Source organism: Somniosus microcephalus, chromosome 3 (genome assembly GCF_052327205.1).
Source record: "Somniosus microcephalus isolate GS21.2 chromosome 3, FLI_Smic_1.0, whole genome shotgun sequence".
NCBI classification, from domain to species: domain Eukaryota; kingdom Metazoa; phylum Chordata; class Chondrichthyes; order Squaliformes; family Somniosidae; genus Somniosus; species Somniosus microcephalus.
The window spans coordinates 23,504,679-23,526,990 of record NC_140989.1 but is presented as its reverse complement, the minus strand read 5'-3'; the positions used below and the strand labels follow the sequence as shown (position 1 = coordinate 23,526,990).

General features: G+C 48.1%; 1 protein-coding gene across 1 annotated transcript in view; it reads right to left on the bottom strand.

Moving 5' to 3' along the window:
* Nucleotides 1-22,312, bottom strand: part of LOC147120900 (DNA-binding protein RFX6-like) — a 79,282-nt gene that overhangs the window by 46,605 nt on the left and 10,365 nt on the right. Inside the window, 3 exon segments of the mRNA XM_085977296.1 lie at nucleotides 1,513-1,590; nucleotides 4,199-4,260; nucleotides 20,550-20,673. Coding sequence (XP_085833422.1) covers nucleotides 1,513-1,590; nucleotides 4,199-4,260; nucleotides 20,550-20,673 — 264 coding nt within the window.

Below are 22,312 nucleotides of genomic sequence, written 5' to 3'. Positions count from 1 at the left end.
GCCTCTCCATCTCTCTCTCTCTCTCCTCCTTTAAGACACTCCTTAAAACCTACCTCTTTGACCAAGCTTTTGGTCACCTGCCCTAACATGTAGCTCGCTGTCAAATTTTGTTTGATAATCACTGCTGTGAAGCCCCTTGGGGACGGTTTACTATGTTAAAGGCGCTATATAAATGCAAGATGTGTGGTTAAATTTTCAGTTTATTTTTTGTCTCCCTTAGGCTGTTTGCAGATAGAATTTTCTCCACAGGTTGTGAGGCACTGCCCTTCAGCCAGATATTACCTGTGTTTTTTCATATGTAGTTCTCTCCTTATTGCTCACTATTACTTTCTGTCTGTGACGCACTCCAACTTCTCAGGTGAGATACTTGTGGGCCCCGCCCACCCGCCCAACGCAAATGGGGGGTTAAAATCAGGCCGAGTCCACTTACTGGCCTGGGGCCACACCGTTCCAGCCCTCTTAACTTCACCGACTTTGAAGTCGGCCAAGGCTCCCGCTGCAGGCGAGCGAGGGCCTTATTTAAATGCGAAAGTCGCGACTCAAAGATGCCATCAGTGCCATGGCGTGATTTGTGCGCCGGCTCAGGCGGAAGGCCCTGGCAGAGAATCTTGGCAGGCTGCAGCAGAGCGGCCAGAAGAGGGCGAGCTAAGTTAAGATTTTTTTTTTCTATCTTTCGGAAGAAATCCTCGGGCCTCTCTTGCCCCGACCCCTCCTCTCCCTCCCCACACCGGCATCTATTTGGGAACCAGCCCCCACCCCCTCCCCCTCCTCCAGCACTTCTCTTATGTCAGGGCCTGTTCACCTTCGGTCCCCGTCTCCGGTCTCAATTCCCGCTCTCACCCGCTGCCCTTGACATTATTCAATAACAACAACTTGAATTTGACACTGAGCCACATAAGGAGATATTAGGACGGACGACCAAAATCTTGGTTGAAGAGGTAGATTTTAAGGAGCTTCTTAAAGGAGGAGAGGGAGGTAGCGAGGCGGAGAGGTTTAGGGAGGGAATTCCAGAGCTTAGGGCCCGGGCAGCTGAAGGCACGGCCACCAATGGTGGAGCGATTAAAATCGGGGGAGGCGCAAGAGGCCAGAATTGGAGATTCTCGGAGGGTTGTAGAGCTGGAGGAGGTTACAGAGCAAGGGAGCGGCCGAAGCCATGGAGGGATTTGAAAAACAAGGATGAGAATTTTTAACTCGAGGTATTGCCAGACTGAGAGCCAATGTTGATCAGTGAGCACAGGGGGTGATTGATGGGTGAACGGGACTCAGTGCGATTCCCACCGGCTTTGAACGGAACGTCGATTTCAAATGCAGCCCTTCAATGAAAATCAGCTGGGGCTCCAATCCCCGGACTCCCCAGGTTTTCGCAGCCCCCCCCCCCCTTCGGGGCCGGCACGTGCAGTACCTGCCCACTCTTTAAAATCGGGGCCATTGTCCCTTTAAATCCAGTGGCTGCTGTCCTTATGTGAGTAACCGTGCGATTGTTGTGACTGGCAGTGCATGTGGGTACTGTACCTTGTTAGGCCGCATCCAGCGTACACTGACTGGTAATAAATGGATGTCTCTTTAATTCCAATACCGTAATAATGATACCTGAGATCAGAAAAGACAAACCCTTTATTGCATTAAGGACATAAGAATTGGGAGCAGGAGTAGGCATATGGCCTTTCGAGCCTGCTCTGCCATCCAATAAGATCATGGCTGATTCTGTCAGCGTCAGTACAATCTGTGTGCGGTATTGCACACGCAGTTCAGTCTCTCTGTACAGCTTTCAGACTGTACATTGTCAGGCCAGTATATTCATATCTGCATTGTGTTGTACACCACAAGTTCAATACATTCGTGCAGGGACCATATTGTACAGATAATTCAATACCTCTACGTATCATTTTAGGAATTCCATAAAGGAGTAACCATACCCAACCTAAATACTTTGAAATAAATAGGTTTTTTTTTTCCCAAGTGTGAGATCCCCCTCCTTTTTAAGTAAAGGACCCTCAGTACTGCCCAATATCCCATTTGAGACCCCCAGTGTCGGCATCAAGCACTCCCAGGCCCACGACAACATGACAAGCTGCAGGGTAAAGCTCCCTTTATTCTGCCCCAACACGTTGTCTTAGCACCAATCTCAGAAGAGTACCTTCTACCGCTTTCCACACCAACCATCATCGTGGCCTCTGTGACTGAGATTGGAAAATTAATGTTGGCTTAGTGGCCCTCCACACCCCTCCAGGACAAAGCAGCCTGTTTGATCGGCACCCCATCCACCACCTTAAACATTCACTCTCGTCACCACCGGCGCACCGTGGCTGCAGTGTGTACCATCTACAAGATGCACTGCAGCAACTCGCCAAGGCTTCTTCGGCAGCACCTCCCAAACCCACGACCTCTACCACCTAGAAGGACAAGGGCAGCAGGCGCATGGGAACACCACCACCTCCAAGTTCCCCTCCAAGTCACACACTATCCTGACTTGAAAGTATATCGCCGATCCTTCATCGTCGCTGGGTCAAAATCCTGGAACTCCCTCCCTAACAGCAGTGTGGGAGTACCTTCACCACACGGACTGCAGCGGTTCAAGAAGGCGGCTCACCACCACCTTCTCAAGGGGCAATTAGGGAGGGGTAATGAATGTTAGGCCGAAAATTAATTTAAAAAAGGAAACTGGGTTGCGACTTATTTCACATAGTATCCTTACAGTCAGCAGGTGGAAGACTTTCACCCTCCAATAGCCTGGGCTGGATTTCAGTCAAGTTCAAGAGGTGAAACGACAGTTTCTAGATCTCCCTCATCTAAACTACTTGCAGCTGGCAGGATGGCTGGGTAACCTGCTCCCAGGGTGACCAGAGGGAGGTGCATAAGAATGACCCAGGGTGGAACCCTGCCTGCAACCACCCTCCCCCCCGCCCCCCGCCTCGTCTTGGAAAAGCACCTGGCTTCTGGCTTCCAACTCCCCACAATGATACGGAAACGATAGGCCTCTCGCCAGGTAGGGAAACATGTCGTTAACCCTCACGTGGCATTCAAGAACGATGCTTTCATTGGAGAAGCAACAGTTCAGAGCCACAGCAACTACTGGCTATATTTTTCCTTTCTCTTCTTTCAGAGAAGTGTCTGACCTACACTTGGTACCTGCTTACAACCAGGAGCTCGTTGCATTGCCAACAAGAGGAGCCCTAATGCAGGGTCCAAACCGGCAGCACTGAAGTAGAAGTAATAGAGTCCGGGGTGGCTCGTTCAGCTCTACCTTGAGGCTCAAACTTGGCCATTGCGTGGGGACTCTCTTTAAGAACTGCAAGTGTTCACAACACTGAGATCATTGCGTGGGGAATGACATAGTTCCACGTCCCATACTCTGAGGTACAGTCTATCTGCAGCATTCCTACAACTTTCCAGGTTGTAGTCCCGCCTCCATCGAGTTGTAGCCAACCCACGTGATTTTGACTTGATTAACCTTGGTCAGCCCGCCCAGCGGGCTCAGCAGGCCAATTAAGGGCCACCCAGCAACAGGTGACATCACAGATTGACATTTCATCTGTCAAGAGCTTTTGACAGATGAAATATCAGCGTTTGACAGCTGTTTGAAGCTGTCAAACACTGACAATCTGTACTCTAAGTTAATTCCTTCCTCTCAGGATGATTTAGAGATCTCCCTGGAACAGAAAGCTGAATGCTGCAACTTTTGACAGATCGCGGCCATTCTGCTTTCTGTGCCAGTGAGATGAGGGACTCCCGAGACCTGAAGGAAGGAAGGCTGTAAAGGTAAGTAAAACTTCTTTTAACACTTTAAACACACAAAACACACTTACCTCTGCACTCATGCACCCATCACACACCTGAACACCGGACATCTCGACCCCTCCAAGCCCTTCAGCCCGACTGTCCGCCTCGCTAACTTGGCGTGGTTTGGAGCCGTCGGAAATCCCACATTTCACCAATGAAAATAGGGATTAGGCTAAAAACTGCCTGTTAACAGGCAGTTAATTGGCTCTAATCCCCTTCCCGCCTCCTTTGAAACTGGCATGGAGGCGGGTTGGGGGTGGGATGGGTTCGTGCCCCCCCCCCCGATTTCAAGATTTTAACCCCCCACACGCCTCCAATCCCACCTCAATGGCCCGATGAAAATCCTGCCCATAATGTTTAAAATCAGCTATACTTAACGGAATGGGTTTAAAGAGTGCAAAAAAAATCTGGTTCTTACTTTGATTGACCTCTGGTGCCAAGTCTCCTGGTTTTCAGTTTAGGAAATTGTTGCCTTATCAGCTGTAAATGAGGAGATCCCAGTTATAATGAAAGGCATTGGTTGATACATAGAAACATAGAAGATAGGAGCAGAAGTAGGCCATTCGGCCCCTCGAGCCTGCTCCGCCATTCAATGTGATCATGGCTGATCATCCAAATTCAGTACCCGGTCCCTGCTTTCTCCCCATACCCCTTGATCCCTTTAGCCTTGAGAAATATATCCAACTCCTTTTTGAATATATTTAATGAATTGGCCTCTACTGCCTTCTGTGGTAGAGAATTCCACAGGTTCACCACTCTCTGGGTGAAGAAATTCCTCCTCATTTCTGTCCTAAATGGCTTACCCCTTATCCTTAGACTGTGACCCCTGGTTCTGGACTCCCCGACCATTGGGAACATCCTTCCAGCATCTAGTCTGTCTAGTCCTGTTAGAATTTCATAAGTTTCAGTTGATTAAGAACATAAGGGCAGGAGTAGGTCATACGGCCCCTCGAGCCTGCTCTGCCATTCAATAAGATCATGGCTGATCATCGACCTCAACTCCACCTTCCTGCCCTATCCCCATGTCACTTCTTTTATAGTCAAATATATTCTTGTGAATAATTCCATTTGTGGAGTGCCTTTAACATCTAAATATCTAAAAACACGTAATCTAGGCTGCCGCTCCAGTGTACTAAGGGAGTGCTGCATTGTCGGTAGCGCCCCATCTGCACACAGCAAGATCCCATAAGCATGCAATGAGATCAGGCACCTCAAAGCACTGGAGAGGTACCACTAACGCTGCCTCCGCAAGATCCTGCAAATGTATTGGCAGGGTAGGCGCACCAACGTCAGTGTTCTTGCTCAGGCCAACATCCCCAGCATCGAAGCTTTGACCACGCACAATTAGCTCCGATGGACGGGTCACATTGTTCGCATGCCCAATACGAGACTCCCAAAACAAGCGCTCTACTCGGAGCTCCGGCACGGCAAGAGAGCCCCAGGTGGGCAGAGGAAACGCTTCAAGGACACCCTCAAAGCCTCCTTGAAAAAGTGCAACATCCTGATGAGGATGTCAGGAGGCTACAGTGCGATTTGGACAGGTTGGGGGAATGGGCGGATACGTGGCAGATGCACTATAATGTGGATAAATGCGAGGTTATCCACTTTGGGGGTAAAAACAGGAGGGTAGATTATTATCTAAATGGCAATAGATTGGGAGATGGGGAAGTGCAGAGGGACCTGGGTGTTCTTGTGCACCAGTCACTGAAGGAGAGCATGCAGGTGCAACAGGCGATTAAGAAGGCAAATGGTATGTTGGCCTTCATATCAAGGGGGTTCGAGTATAGGAATAGGGATACCTTACTACAGCTGTACAAGGTGCTGGTGAGACCGCATCTGGAGTATTGTGTACAGTTTTGGTCGCCCCATCTGCGGAAGGATGTTCTTGCCATGGAAAGAGTGCAGCGGCGATTCACCAGGCTGATACCTGGAATGGCGGGAATGACCTACGAGGAGAGATTGAATAGTTTGGGCTTGTACTCACTGGAGTTTAGAAGATTGAGAGGGGATCTCATCGAAACATATAAAATTATGGCAGGCCTGGACAGGCTGAATTCAGAGAGAATGTTTCCAATGGCAGGGGAGCACAGAACCAGGGGCCACAGTCTAAAAATAGCGGGCAAATCATTTAAAACAGAGATGAGGAAGAATTTCTTCACTCAAAGAGTGGTGAGCCTGTGGAATTCCCTGCCACAGAGGGCTGTGAAGGCTAATTCAATAAATATTTTCAAGAGAGAATTGGATATATTTCTGAAGGCTAAGGGGATTAAGGGTTACGGAGAAAAGGCGGGGACGGGGTACTGAACTGGTAAGATCAGCTAAGATCTCAGACGAAGATCAGCCATGATCTCATTGAATGGCGGAGCAGGCTCGAAGGGCCGAATGGCCTACTCCTGTTCCTATCTCTATGTTTCTATGTTTCTATCCCCACCGACACCTGGGAATCCCTGGCCCAAGACCGCACAAAGTGGAGGAGAAGCATCCGGGAAGGCACCGAACACCTCGAGTCTCTTCGCCGGGAGCAAGCGGAAGCCAGGCGCAGGCAGCGCAAGGAGCGCACGTTAACCCAAGCACCCACCCACCCGCCCCTTCAACCACCGTCTGCCCCACCTGTGACAGAGACTGTAGGTCCCGCATTGGACTCATCAGTCACCTGCGAACTCATTTTTAATGTGGAAGCAAGTCATCCTCGGTTCCGAGGGACTGCCTAAGAAGAGAAGCGCAATGAGATGGAAACATAGAAGATAGGAGCAGGAGTAGGCCATTCGGCCCCTCGAGCCTGCTCTGCCATTCAATGAGATCATGGCTGATCATCCAAACTCAGTACCCTGTCCCTGCCTTCTCCCCATATCCCTTGATCCTTTTAGCCTTAAGAAATATATCTAACTCCTTCTTGAATATATTTAATGAATTGGCCTCAACTGCCTTCTGTGGTAGAGAATTCCACAGGTTCAACACTCTCTGGGTGAAGAAATTCCTCCTCTTCTCTGTCCTAAATGGCTTACCACTTATCTTTAGACTGTGACCCCGGGTTCTGGACTCCCCCGCCATCGGGAATATCCTTCCTGCAACTAGTCTGTCTCGTCCTGTTAGAATTTTGTAAGTTTCAATGAGATCCCCTCTCATTCTTCTAAACTCCAGCGAGTATAAGCCCAATCGACCCAATCTCTCCTCATACGTCATTCCTGCCATCCCAGGTATCAGCCTGGTGAATCTTCGCTGCACTCCCTCCATGGCAAGAACATCCTTCCTCAGATAAGGTGACCAAAACTGCACACAATACTCAAGGTGTGGTCTCACCAAGGCCCTGTACAACTGCAGCAAGACATCCTTGCTCCTGTACTCGAACCCTCTCGCTACGAAGGCCAACATACCATTGGCCTTCTTAACCTCCTGCTGCACCTGCATGCTTACCTTCAGCGATTGGTGCACAAGGACACCCAGGTCTCGTTGAGCTTCCCCTTTTCCCAATCTGTTGCCGTTCAGATAATAATCTGCTTTCTTGTTTTTGCCACCAAAGTAGATAACCTCGCATTTATCCACGTTATATTGCATCTGCCATGCCTCTGCCCAATCACCCAACCTGTCCAAATCACACTGGAGTTTCTCGGCATCCTCCTCACAGCACACACGCCCACCCAGCTTTGAATAGCAAATACATCTGCTGTATTCCGGTGTTGTCTTAGGGAGGAATGTTGGCCGGGGCAGTGGCAGAACTCCCTGCTCTGTTTTGAACAGCGCTATGGGACATTCCGTTTAACATCCTATCCAAAGGATGGCATCTCCGACACTGCTTCTTTACAACCGTTTTTCTAGCACTGGTCAGAATTTCTTTAATTTTAATAACATTAGCGTTTCTAAGGGAAAATAGAATATGAGAGTAAGCTTGCATGGAACATAAAAACTGACTGTAAAAGCTTTTATGGATATGTGAAGAGAAAAAGATTGGTGAAGTCAAGCGTAGGTCCCTTGCAGTCAGAATCAGGGGAATTTATCATGGGGAGCAAAGAAATGGCAGGCCAATTAAATACATATTTTGGTTCTGTCTTCACAAAGGAGGACACAAATAACCTCCCAGAGATGTTGGGGAACATAGGGTCTGATGAAAGGGAGGAACTGAAAGAAATCAGCATTTGTAGGGAAATGGTGTTAGGGAAATTGATGGGATTGAAGGCCGATAAATCCCCAGGGCCTGATAATCTACATCCTAGGGTACTTAAGGAAGTTGCCCTAGAAATAATAGATGCATTGCTAATCATCTTCCAACATTCGATGGAATCTGGAACAGTACCCATGGATTGGAGGGTAGCTAATGTAACCCCACTATTCAAAGAAGGTGGTCGGGAGAAAACGGGGAATTATAGACCGGTAAGCCTGACATCAGTAGTGGGGAAAATGCTAGAGTCCATTATAAAAGATGTAATAGCAGAGCACTTGGAAAACAGTGACAGGATCTGACAAAGTCAACATGGATTTACAAAAGGTAAATTGTGCTTGACTAATCTACTGGAAATTTTTGAGGATGTAACTAGTAAAATAGATAAGGGAGAACCAGTGGATGTGGTGTATTTGGACTTTCAGAAGGCTTTCGATAAGGTCCCACATAAGAGATTAGCGTGTAAAGTTAAGGCACATGGGATTGGGGGCAAGGTATTGTGGTGTATGTACCTTTAAGACAGAACTACTTTTACAGCTCCTGTATACTGTAGTACCGGCAGTGACCACACCTGTATATAAGCCTTGCGCATGCCTCTGTACCCCCAGTCTTGAGACTACCCTCCTCCAGTAAATACCTGTTTATTGTTAAGTTACAGCATCCGTGTGGTTATTGAAAAACATCATACTCTCAGAATCACGGATCTAACAGTGGCGACGAGTGTCGATTCGAATCTACCTGCAACTCTGCATTTCCCTTCGAGGATTCGCTCCGGGAGGGCGGTGTAAGAAAGTCGAGGCCAGGAACACGGGCGTCGACCACGAGCATCCGCCCAGTCGTCCGGCAGAGAGTGAACATCGCAGGGGAGGCTGTGGAGAGCCGGGCTTGGTTCCCCAGCCACGACGATCAGCAAGAGACTGACGACAGGTCCAGCGCAGACCCTTCCCGGACAGCGGCGGCTGGAGCCGACTGACGGCGGAGAGAAAGCCGAGCAGCGTCGACGGGGTAAGACAGAGGGTGAAGCGCACAGGGCGCAGCCAGGGGTTGAAAACCGAGCGGCGTCGAGAGATAAAAAAACAAACCGGAGAGAGAGAGGGTAAAGCAACAGTCGGGTTCAGGACCGAGCGGCGTCGAGAAAAAAAAAAAAAGAACGCGCAGAGCACAGCCAGGGCTCAAGGGCTGAACAGTGTCCGCGGGGAGAAGAAGGGAGAGTGCGGGAGACGCCATTGAGCCGCGGAGAAGAAGGAAGAGCGCGGGAGACGCCATTTTTAGAAGCCGCAGCGGAGAAGAAGGGCGAGCGCGGGAAGGAAGGAAAGCGCGGGAGACGCCATTTTATGCCAGCGGAGAAGAAGGGGAAGCGCGGGAGACACCATTTTTGACAGTAAATCACACCCAGGGATGCCGAAGAGTGGCAGTATCTCTACGTTCGACAATGAAGTCGAAGATTGGGCGACATATGTGGAACGTATTGAGGTGTACTGCAGGGCGAATGAAGTGCCAGATGCTAGGAAAGCACTGGTTTTGCTAAATTCCATGTGTGCAAAAACTTATGGGTTGCTGCGGAATCTAATAACCCCAGCAAAGCCGGTGAACAAGAATTTCGAAAGCATAGTAGAAATCCTACAGGACCACTTAAACCCCACACCGCTGCTGATAGCAGAACGATTTAAGTTCAATAAAAAGGAACCAACACAAAGACGAAAGCAATGCTGAGTACCTAACGGAACTGCGCAAGCTATCGAAACACTGCCAGTTTGGAGCGGGACTAGCAGATACGTTGAGGGACAAGTTTGTGTGTGGGCTACAAAGTGAAGGAACCCAGAAACGGCTTCAATCAGAAAAGGATCTTACGCTGGACAAGGCTTTCAGTATGGCAGTATCACACGAAGCAGCCGCAAGGGGCGCTGCAGAGATACAACGGAGACCGCAAGAATATGGCACTAATGAAATGTCCTATGGAACAGGGAAGTGCTATCGCTGCGGCAGAACAACACATGACCAGAAGGATTGTTGGTTCAAGGACCAAGTGTGCAGACAGTGTGGAAAAGCAGGACACATAGCAAGAGTCTGCAGGTCTGGGAAGAAAACCAACAGTAAGAAATCTCCACAGGAGAAGTACAAAAAGGTACACCAGGTGATGGACAGTTGTTCAGACGAACAGAAAAGTGACACAGACTCTGGAAGCAAGGAGCTGGGTTGTCTGAAACTACATAAGGTAACCAAAATGGAGGATCACCAGACTATCTGGGTTACACTCAAGATAGACGGAGTCCAAGTGAAAATGGAATCGGACACAGGATCAGCCCTAACAGTCATAAACCAATGGGACTACAAGCGGCTATTTTCACATATACCCTTGAAAGCTACAGAGATTGTCTTGAAGACCTACACGGGGCAAAAAGTCTACCCCAAAGGAAAAATAAGAGTGAAAGTGATATATAAAGGCCAGGAAATACCTAAAATGGATATATATGTATTGCCAGATGGAGGACCACCACTGCTAGGACGTGAATGGATCCGGAAGATACAATTAGATTGGCATTCCATACAGGCACTGAAGGTTGAGGCCAAAAAGGATGACGACGTCACACCTGGACAATTGTCAAAAATGCTAACTGACGCAAAAGAAGTGTTCCAGGAGGGACTCGGAACACTAAAAGGCATAACAGCAATGATTAAAATAGAGGAAAATGCAAGCCCAAAGTTTCTTAAGGCCAGACCAGTGCCTTATGCGATCAGACCAGCTGTCGAAGCAGAGCTGGAAGGATTGGAACGTTCAGGAGTACTGTCCAAAGTGGACTGGAGCGAGTGGGCTACACCCATCGTTCCTGTAGTGAAGAGGTCGTTGAGTAATACGCCTGGGGAACCAAAGAAGGTCTGCATCTGTGGGGATTTTAAGGTGACAGTGAACCCAGTCCTTCACACGGTACAATATCCGCTTCCACGAATTGAGGATATTTTCGCCTCGCTATCTGGAGGTAAACGCTTCACCAAAATTGATCTAGCCCAGGCGTACTTGCAAATGGAGGTAGAAGAAGCTTCGAAACAATACCTTACGATTAACACTCATAAAGGTCTCTATCAATACAACCGGCTGGTGTTCGGGGTAGCCTCGGCTCCGGCTATCTGGCAAAGGGCAATGGATCAAGTCCTGCAAGGGATTCCAGGGACCCAGTGTTATTTGGACGACATCCTGGTCACGGGCGAAAATGACAGTGATCACCTCGCCAACTTGGAGAAGGTGCTCACCAGATTAAAGGAGTATGGGCTACGAGCTAATCGCCACAAGTGCGAGTTTTTCCAGAAACAGATCTCGTATTGTGGCCACGTCATCGATGAAGAGGGGCTACATAAGTCCCCTGAAAAGATTGAGGCAGTAGTCAAGGCTCCAGCACCGGAAAATGTGTCACAACTGAGGTTGTTCCTCGGGCTGGTAAACTACTACCACAAGTTCTTACCAAATTTGTCCACGGTATTACACCCACTGAACACCCTACTGCAAACAGGGGTACCATGGAAGTGGAGTGACGAACGTAGACGAGCTTTCCAGAAGTGTAAAGAATTGATCACATCAAAAGAGGTGTTGGCCCATTTCAACCCAGCACTACCAATTCGTTTGGCATGTCATGCATCACCCTATGGTATTGGAGCGGTGCTGTCGCACAAATTCTCAGACGGCTCAGAGAGGCCAGTAGCCTTTGCGTCTCGGTCACTAACCTCAGCCGAGCGCAACTACGCCCAGATTGACAGGGAGGCCCTCAGCCTAGTATGGGGAGTTAAAAAATTCAACCACTATCTGCATGGGCAGAAGTTCACCTTGCTGACTGACCACCAACCACTTGTCTCCATCTTTAATCCTAAGAAGGGCGTTCCAGTGATGACTGCACAACGGTTACAAAGATGGTCCCTGTTTCTAGGGGCGAATCAATATGAAATAGAATATAAAGGCACGAAACAGCATGGGAACACTGATGGGCTATCGCGCCTGCCACTGCCTACTGTGGAGGAAGCACCAGCAGTGGACCCTATCGAGATATTTTATTCGTCAAAAATTGAACGATTGCCAGTAACGAACGCGGATATAGAGAAGGAGACCCGCAATGATCCAACGCTGTCTCGGGTATATGATTTGACGGTGAGGGGATGGCCAACACATGGCAACTCACTGTTGCCAGCATTCTCATCCGGAAGAGAACAGCTGTCAGTATGCCAGGGGACAGTGATGTGTGGATCCAGAGTGGTGATTCCACCCAAGTTAAGGGAGAGAGTGCTAAATGAGCTACATGAAGTTCATCTGGGGGGAGTGAAAATGAAAAGCCTTGCTAGGGCTTATGTGTGGTGGCCAGGAATCGATCAACAAATCGAAGACCTAACTTAGAGCTGCTCAGGATGCCAGAAGGTCCAAAATGCACCACCACATGCCCCCCTACACCCATGGGAGTGGCCCTCCTCTCCATGGCAACGGGTGCATATTGATTTCGCTGGTCCATTCATGGACTCAATGTTCTTAATAGCAGTGGATGCTCATTCGAAGTGGCCTGAGGTGATAAAAATGTCCTCAACCACTACAGAGAAAACGATTGCAGTCCTACGGACCATATTTGCCAGAAACGGTTTGCCAGAGCAGATTTGCTCTGATAATGGACCACAGTTTGTGTCCGAAGAGTTTCGAAAATTTATGAGAAGGAATGGGGTAAGGCATTACACATCCGCCCCGTATCATCCAGCCACAAATGGATTGGCTGAGAGGTTCGTACAAACCTTTAAGAAGGCGATAAAGGCCATGTGCGACAATGAAATTCCACTACAGCATAAGGTGGACAATTTCTTATTAGCCTACCGAAACGCGACACATGCAGTTACCAACCAGACCCCGGCCATGATGTTCTTTAACCGAAGGTTGAGATCTCGTCTGGACTTGCTCAGACCAAATGTGCGAAGAAATGTTGAGGGCAAACAATTCCAGCACATCAATGAGAAGCCGACAAGGAGCTTCAATGTAGGACAACCAGTCTTGGCCCGTGACTATCGAACAGAGAAATGGCAACCCGGAACGATATGCACAAGGCAGGGGCCATTAATGTACACAGTGGATGTCGGGGAGAACATTGTGAGATGCCACGTCGATCAGATCTTAGCGTCACAGGAACGAGCCAACCCCATGTCTCGAGTACCTGGGGATGAACCCGACATACCGGTAGCATCTACCTCAGAACCAGTAGCAGTGGAACCCGATGAACTACCCGATGAAAAGGGGCCAGAATCGCCTCTGCACCAAGAACAAGAACCTCAGGAAAGGCGCTATCCCGAAAGGGTCAGGAAGCCGCCCCAAAGACTGAATCTATAAATGGACTATTGTTGTTTAATGTACATGTTAAAGTGTTAATTGTTATTTGAATATTAGGGGTACTACTAATCTAAAAGGGGAGGAATTGTGGTGTATGTACCTTTAAGACAGAACTACATTTACAGCTCCTGTATACTGTAGTACCGGCAGTGACCACACCTGTATATAAGCCTTGCGCATGCCTCTGTACCCCCAGTCTTGAGACTACCCTCCTCCAGTAAATACCTGTTTATTGTTAAGTTACAGCATTCATGTGGTTATTGAAAAACATCATACTCTCAGAATCACGGATCTAACAGGTATTGACTTGGATAGAGAACTGGTTGGCAGATAGAAAGCAAAGAGTTGGAATAAACGGGTCTTTTTCCGAGTGGCAGGCAGTGACTAGTGGGGTACCGCAGGGATCGGCTATTCACAATATATATTAATTATCTAGACAAGGGAACTAGATGTAATATCTCCAAATTTGCAGGCTATTATGTCCGTGTATAATTGAGACACGGACTGCAGGAGTTGATTATAACAAGTCTTTACTGAATGGAGACAACCTGGAAACTGAAACTACAGAAGCCTACTAGGGCCTTTTATACAGGGGTGGTCACTGCCGGTACTGCAGTCTGAGACCAGTTATTCCCTTAAAGGTACATACACAACAATTCCTCCCCTTTTAGATAAACAGTACATAACATTCATTTAACAACTAAATAATAACTAATTACAATTACAATTACGGTTGCTAGATACATTGGTTGAAGTTAAGCAATTATAAGTTCAGTCTTTGAGGAGGCTTCCTGATTCTGTCTGGATAACGCCTCTTTGGGATATCAGGTTCTTCTGGCAAGGTTGAGTCGGGATCAATGTTGTTGTTTGGTTCGTCTGCTTCCAATATCACCGATTCTGCGGTAGATGCAATTGGTACTTCGGTTTCATCGCCAGGTGTATCAGATCGTGGTGTGGAGTTGACGTTTTCCAGTGACTCTAGAATCTGGTCAGCATGGCATCTTACAATGCTCTCTCCAATGTCCACGGTATACATTAGAGGTCCTTGCCGTGTACAGATCGTTCCTGGCTGCCATTTCTCTGTGCGGTAGTCCCGGGCCAAAACTGGTTGACCTATCTTAAAACTCCTGGTCGGCCTTTCATTCATATTCTGAAACTGCCTGTTCTCCACATCTCTTCTGACGTTTGGCTTAACCAAATCCAAGCGGCATTGTAGTCTTCGATTGAAGAACATCATGGCTGGAGTTTGGTTGGTAACCACATGTGTCGCATTCCGGTAGGCAAACAAGAAGTTATCCACCTTGTGTTGTAGGGGTATATCTTCATTACACATTGCCTTGATAGCCTTCTTGAATGTTTGAACAAACCTCTCGGCCAATCCATTAGTGGCTGGATGATATGGGGCGGATGTGTAATGCTTAACACCATTGTTCTTTAAGAACCTCCGGAACTCTTCAGACACAAACTGTGGTCCATTGTCAGAGCAAATCTGTTCAGGCAGCCCATTCCTGGCGAATATGGTTCGTAAGACTGTGATAGTTTTTTCTGTGGTGGTTGAGGACATTTTTATTACCTCTGGCTACTTTGAATGTGCATCCACCGCAATTAAAAACATCGAGTCCATAAAGGGACCAGCAAAATCAATGTGCACCCTTTGCCATGGAGATGAGGGCCACTCCCATGGATGTAGAGGGGCTTGTGGTGGGGCGTTTTGGACCTTCTGGCATCCTGTACAGCTCTTGGTCATCTCTTCGATTTCTCTATCGATTTCCGGCCACCATACAAACGCTCTGGCTAAGTTCTTCATTTTTACCCCTCCCAGATGACCCTCATGAAGCTCATTGAACACTCTATCCTTCAATTTGGGTGGAATTACTACTGTGGATCCACACATCAAGGTTCCTCTGCACACTGACAGCTGTTCTCTTCTCGGCGAGAATGCTGGCAGCAGTGGTTCGCCATGTGCTGGCCATCCTTTCACCGTTAAATCATTGACCCAGGAGAGTGTCGGGTCATTTCGTGTTTCCTTTTCTATGTTTGCATTCGTCACAGGGAGACATTCGACTATAGTCGAGTGGAATAACTCCACTGGATCCACTGCCAGTTCTTCTTCCACCGTCGGCAACGGTAGGCACGACAATCCATCAGCATTCCCATGCTGTTTAGTTCCTTTGTACTCGATGTCATATTAGTGTGCCCCTAGGAAAAGGGACCACCTCTGTAGCCGTTGTGCCGTCATTATCGGTACGCCCTTCTGAGGGTTGAAAATGGAGACAAGAGGTTGATGATCAGTTAGTAGAATAAATTTCTGACCGTGCAGGTAGTGATTGAACTTCTTCACCCCCCACACCAGGCTGAGGGCCTCTCTGTCAATCTGGGCGTAGTTACGCTCGGCTGAAGTTAACGAGCGTGACGCAAAAGCTATCGGCCTCTCTGAACCATCAAGGAATTTATGTGACAGTACCGCCCCAATGCCGTAGGGAGACGCATCACACGCCAGTCTTATCGGTAGTGATGGGTTGTAGTGAGCCAATACTTCTCTTGAAGTGATTAGGTCCTTACTCTTCTGAAAGGCCCGCTTACATTCATCGCTCCATTTCCATGCTACTCCCGTTCGTAGTAGGGCGTTCAGTGGATGCAGAATTGTGGACAAATTCGGCAAAAACTTAAGGTAGTAATTCACCAATCCGAGGAATGACCTCAGTTGCGACACATTTTCAGGCGCTGGAGCCTTAACTACCACTTCAATTTTGTCAGGGGACTTATGCAACCCCTCTTCATCAATCACATGGCCACAATACGATATCTGTTTCTTTAAAAACTCGCACTTGGGGCGATTGGCTCGTAGCCCATGTTCACGTAGTCTAGTGAGCACCTGCTCTAGGTTGGCAAGGTGTTCACTGTCATCTTCACCTGTCACTAGGATGTCGTCCAAGTAACACTGAGTCCCCGGAATCCCTTGCAGGACTTGTTCCATCGCTCTTTGCCATATCGCCGGAGCTGATGCTACTCCGAATACCAGTCGATTATACTGGTAAAGACCTTTGTGAGTGTTTATCGTGAGATACTTCCTAGAGGATTCTTCAACCTCCATCTGCAAATATGCTTGTGCTAGGTCAATTTTTGTAAAACGCTTCCCTCCAGATAGTGAGGCGAAGATATCTTCTATCCTTGGAAGAGGATATTGTACTGTGTGAAGGACTGGGTTCACCGTCACCTTGAAATCCCCACAGATGCGAACCTTCCTTGGCTCCTCAGACTTATTGTTTAACGTTTTCTTCATGACAGGAACGATGGGTGTCGCCCACTCGCTTCAGTCTACCTCAGATAACACGCCTGCATTCTCCAGATTCTCCAGCTCTGCCTCGACGGCTGGGCGAATTGCATATGGTACCGGTCTTGCTTTGAAAAACTTGGGAATTGCATTCTCCTCTATTTTTATCGAGGCGGTTACGCCTTTAAGAGTGCCCAGTTCTTGTTGAAATACCTCTTTGGCGTCAGCTAAGATTGTTGACAATCGTCCAGGAGTGACGTCGTCATCCTTTTTACCAGCCACCGTCAGTGCCTGAATGGAGTGCCAGTCTAAACTTATCTTTCTGATCCATTCACATCCCAATAACGGTGGTCCACCATCTTGCAGAATGTAGAGATACAATTTCCGTATTTTCTTGCCGTTGTATTCGACAGGCACCCTTATTTTTCCTCTGGGGTATACTTTTTGCCCCGTATACGTCCTCAAGACAATGGATGTCTCTCTCAAGGGTATGTGTGAGAATAGCCGCTCGTAGTCTCGTCGATTCATGACGGTTAGAGCTGATCCTGTATCCAATTCCATTTTGACTTGGGACCCTGCTATCGTGAAGGTGACCCAAATGGTTCGGTGATCCTCTTTTGCGATTACATTGTGAAGTTTGAGACAGCTTAGTCTCTTGTTCCCGGATTCACTATCGCTCATCTGGTCTTCAGAACTACTGTCCGTCATCTTTTGTACTTTCCTGTACGGTTCCTTAGTAGCCTTTTTGTTGTCGTTGGTCTTCTTCCCAGACCTGCAAACTCGTGCAATGTGTCCCATCTTTCCGCATTGCCTGCATATTTTGTCCTTGGACCAGCAGTCCTTCTGGTCATGGTTTGTTCTGCCGCAGCGATAACATTTTGCAAATCCCCGTGTCATTTCGTGGGTGCCGTATTCCTGTGGCTTTTGTTGTATTTCTGCAGCTCCCCTTGCTGCTGCTTCGTACGATACTGCCACGCTGAAAGCCTTATCTAGCGTCAGCTCTTTCTCTGAGAGTAACCTCTTCTGGGTTCCTTCACTCAGGAGTCCACAGACAAATTTGTCCCGTAAGGTATCTGCCAGTCCTGCTCCGAACTGGCAGTGCTTTGATAGCTTGCGTAGTTCCGTAAGGTAATCAGCATTGCTCTCATTTTTATGCTGATTTCTCCTGTGGAATTTAAATCTTTCTGCTATCAGCAGCGGTGTAGGATTTAGGTGTTCCTGTAGGATAGCAACAATTTCGTTAAAACTCTTCGCCTTCAGTTTGGCTGGAGTAATCAGGTCCCGCAATAGGCCGTACGTTCTTGCGCCCATTAAATTTAGCAATACCGATGCCTTTTTCTCATCGGCTATTTCGTTTGCCTCGCAATATACCTCGACTCTTTCCACATACGTGGTCCAGTCTTCTATTGCATTATCGAAGGCAGTGATATCGCCAGTCTTTGGCATCTTGAAAATCTAAGATGGCGCCTCCCGCGCTTTGCCTTCATCCCCGACGGATCAAAATGGCGCCTCCCGCGCTTTTTCTTCTTCCCCGCCGAGTTAAGATGGCGCCTCCCGCGCTTTCCCGCCGCTGCCGCCGCTGCCAACGTTGTTGCTGGCAATTATATTTATTTTACTATCCTGTAATGGCGACGCCCTATGGTCTTCGCGCCTCCCTGATCGCTGCTGCCAACGCCGCTCTCCGCGGTATTATTTTTCTATCGCGCTTCAATATTTGCTCTGTTAATTGAAGAACCGTTCCCGTCGTGGAGCGGACCCTCTGGGACACTTCCCTCCCTCTTCTTAGGTCCGAACGCTGCCCGGCTTCGAAGCACCGGCCGCGCCCTGTGTGCTCCACCCTCTCTCTCTCTCTTTGCTTCCCGACTCGCTGCCCAGCCCCGTTGCAGAGCCACCCGATCGAGCTCTAGCCCGCCGCAGCCTAGGAATGATCAGTGCACTACCTGCCACCAGCCCGATTAGCTGAGAAACCACAGACTGGAGAACCAAGCCTGGCTCCTGCACTTTCCAATTCGATGATTTGGAGGGCGGTTGCCCACGGTCGACGCCCGTTTCTCGAGTTTCTTTGGATTATTTTTTTTTCTTTCTTCTGGCTTCGACCTTCAATAACGTCGTCTGAGGTGCTGCCGAGTTGCAGGTAAGTTCGTTTCTTACTCGTCGCCAGTATTATGTCCGTGTATAATTGAGACACGGACTGCAGAAGTTGATTATAACAAGTCTTTACTGAATGGAGACAACCTAGAAACTGAAACTACAGAAGCCTCCTAGGGCCTTTTATACAGGGGTGGTCACTGCCGGTACTGCAGTCTGAGACCAGTTATTCCCTTAAAGGTACATACACAACACAGACGACACAAAGCTGGGTGGGCGTGTGTGCTGTGAGGAGGATGCCGAGAAACTCCAGGATGATTTGGACAGGTTGGGTGATTGGGCAGAAGCATGGCAGATGCAATATAATGTGGATATATGTGAGGTTATCCACTTTGGTGTCAAAAACAGGAAGGCAGATTATTATCTGAATGGCAATAGATTGGGAGAAGGGGAAGTGCAACGAGATCTGGGTGTCCTTGTGCACCAGTCGCTGAAGTACAAGAACAAGGATGTCTTGCTGCAGTTGTACAGGGCCTTGGTGAGACCACACCTTGAGTATTGTGTGCCGTTTTGGTCGCCTTATCTGAGGAAGGATATGCTTGCCATGGAAGGAGTTCAGCGAAGATTCACCAGGCTGATACCTGGGATGGCAGGAATGACGTATGAGGAGAGATTGGGTCGATTAGGCTTGTACTCGCTGGAGTTTAGAAGAATGAGAGGGGATCTCATTGAAACTTATAAAATTCTGACAGGACTGGACAGACTAGATGCAGGGAGGATTTTCCCGATGGTCGGGGAATCCAGAACCAGGGGTCACAGTCTAAGGATAAGGGGTAGGCCTTTTAGGACAGAAATGAGGAGGAATTTCTTCACCCAGAGAGTGGTGAACCTGTGGAATTCTCTACCACAGAAGGCAGTAGTGGCCAATTCATTAAAAATATTCAAGAAGGAGTTGGATATATTTCTTAAGGCTAAATGAATCAAGGGGTATGGGGAGAAAGCAGGGACCGGGTACTGAACTTGGATGATCAGCCATGATCGCATTGAATGGCAGAGCAGGCTCGAGGGGCCGAATGGCCTACTCCTGCTCCTATCTTCTATGTTTCTATGTTTACATTGCCTTATCGCATCAAAACATCTGAAACACCACGCACATTGAATAACATCAGAAAATGACAGGCAGCTAGTCCATCAAGCTAGCCCCACATTCATAGTAAAAAGAAAAACTTGCATATCTATCGCGCCTTTCACAACCACCGGATGTCCGAAAGCACCTTACAGCCAATGAAGTACTTTTTGAAGTGTAGTCACTGTTGTAATGTAGGAAATGCAGCAGCCAATTTGCAAACAGCAATGTGATAATGAGCAGATAATCTATTTTAGTGATGTTGATTGAGGGATAAATATTGGCCAGGACACTGGGGAGAACCCCCCTGCTCTTCTTCAAAATAGTTCCATTGGATCCCTTACATCCACCTGAGAGGGCAGACTGGGCCTCGTTTTAACATCTTATCTGAAAGACGGCACCTCCGACAGTGCAGCACTCCCTCAGCACTGCAGTGGCGCGTCAGCCTAGATTTTTGTGCTCAAGTCTCTGGAGTGGGGACTTGCACCCACGACCTTCTGACTCAGGGGTGAGAGTGCGGCCCACTGAGCCACGGCTGAAGGGCTGGAGCATCATGACTAGACGCTTCCTCCCACACCCCCCACCCCCCCACTCCGTCACACCTACATAATCTCCTGGGAGAGGCAAAAAACTCCAGAGAAAAACCCAGGGCCGAGAAGGGAGAAACGTTTCTGGAAGATTCCTCCCTGAACCCCTTAGGCGATCGAATCCAGTCCAGGAGATCAATGTCGACAAACACTCGGCTTTGAGGGTTTAGAATCCAGTATTTTGTACTCACTTTGCCGAAGCTCGCTGCACTAATTGGCTTGAATTCCCTCTTCTTACAGAAGTCCTGGTAATGGGTGTACAGCACACACCTGGGGAGGCAGATTCCCTCCACCCACTCGTAGGTCTCCAAAAGCCTGGCAGCAAAGTACATGTAGGCATTATCAACATTTCACACGAAGAGCAACCAAGCAGCAAGAAAGATTTAGAAGGCAATGACATAGGGGATATTCCTCCCCCTGTGTGTTAAGCATTTCCTCAATGGATTACAGAGAGGGAAATCTGGCGGGGAGTTTCACACGCACCTAGCAGAACCTGCCTGATTTTTTCTTCCGTTAATTTCCACCTACGTCACTTGTACATGAAGTACGGCTTTGGCCGGAGGTGGTGTGATTTCCAGAGGAGACCATCGTCCTGCCAGTCCCGCCTTCAATTGCGACATCGCCACGAGTGGGAGGTCGGAAGAAGCTCCCATCAGGTTACTGTAAATTGGGTAGATATGGGGCAGAAATCTGAGCGTAACAAATTTCGCCCTAAATTCTTCCTCTCCCCGCCCAGGTTATGCCATTTCCACGCCCCAAAGGGACAAGATTTTCGAGGCTTCTATCTCTCGTGTCCCCCAATCCCTTCTTTTGCCTAAAGTTTATCAAGCTCCCTTTTTGAATTTGCCAACGAGCTACACCTCCGCTGTCTCTCTGAGCCATCTGTCCCACACACGCACTCACCACCCTCTGTGGGAGACAGTTGAATCTAAACACTTCTGTACATCTTCGCTGCGCTGAGCGTGAGTCCACGCCCACGGTTACTGATCGTCTGCTCACACTAGGGTTGCAAAATTCTGGGAATTTTTAAAAGAGGAAACTTTCCATGGGAATTTTCGGGAATTTATGGGAATTTTGGGAATTTATGGGAATTTTGAGTTTTTTTGCACACTGATGGTTTTTGTCTCTGACCCTTATATTATCTTTGTCGTCAAAATAGACATACTGTTCCATACAAATAAAAACAGGCTTTCAAAACTTTATTTAGGTTATAATTTTGAACTTTATTGAACCCCCATAAAAAAGACCCATCTAAAATAAAATAAAAAGAGCGTCAGCTTATTTAGCCTGTAATTTGTCCTTATTTTGTCCCTTTGAGTCTTCTACTCATGAGTCTTCTGAGTCTTCTACTCCTCATTGCTCCTCCTGATTCTCTGACTCTGGCTCTGACGTGTCCATTTCCTCCTCTGTGTCAGTGTCTAGCTGTGTGGTGGACACTTCTGTATCTGGCTCAATAAGTTGTAGGTTCGCCCGGATAGCCATCAGTTTCTCCACTCTTTTGTTAGTCAGCCTGTTGCGCACCTTTGTATGCGTATTCCCAAAAAGTGACCAGTTTCGTTCAGAGGCCGCTGATGAAGGTGGGATTTGGAGTATCACCGATGCAATAGGTGACAGGGCCTCAGATGCACAAAGTCCCTTCCACCAGGTATGTGCACTGATATGCTTGCATGATTCCCATATCCCATCCCCATTCCAAAGACCTTGCTTGGTAGAGAACTTTGCCAGACTTCCCAGAAATTTGCCCACATCCAGATTGAGATGGTGTGAGAGGGTAGAAATCACACTGTAAGCGCTGTTGATCTGTTCTCCAGAAAGTATTGGTCTCCCAACATGCTTTGGGTCCAGCATGTATGCTGCAGCATGAATCGGCTTGACACAAAATTCTTGACGCGTCTGTATGAATTGAACAATTGCCTTCTCCTCTGCTTTGAGCAGCATGGATGTGGGTAGGGCA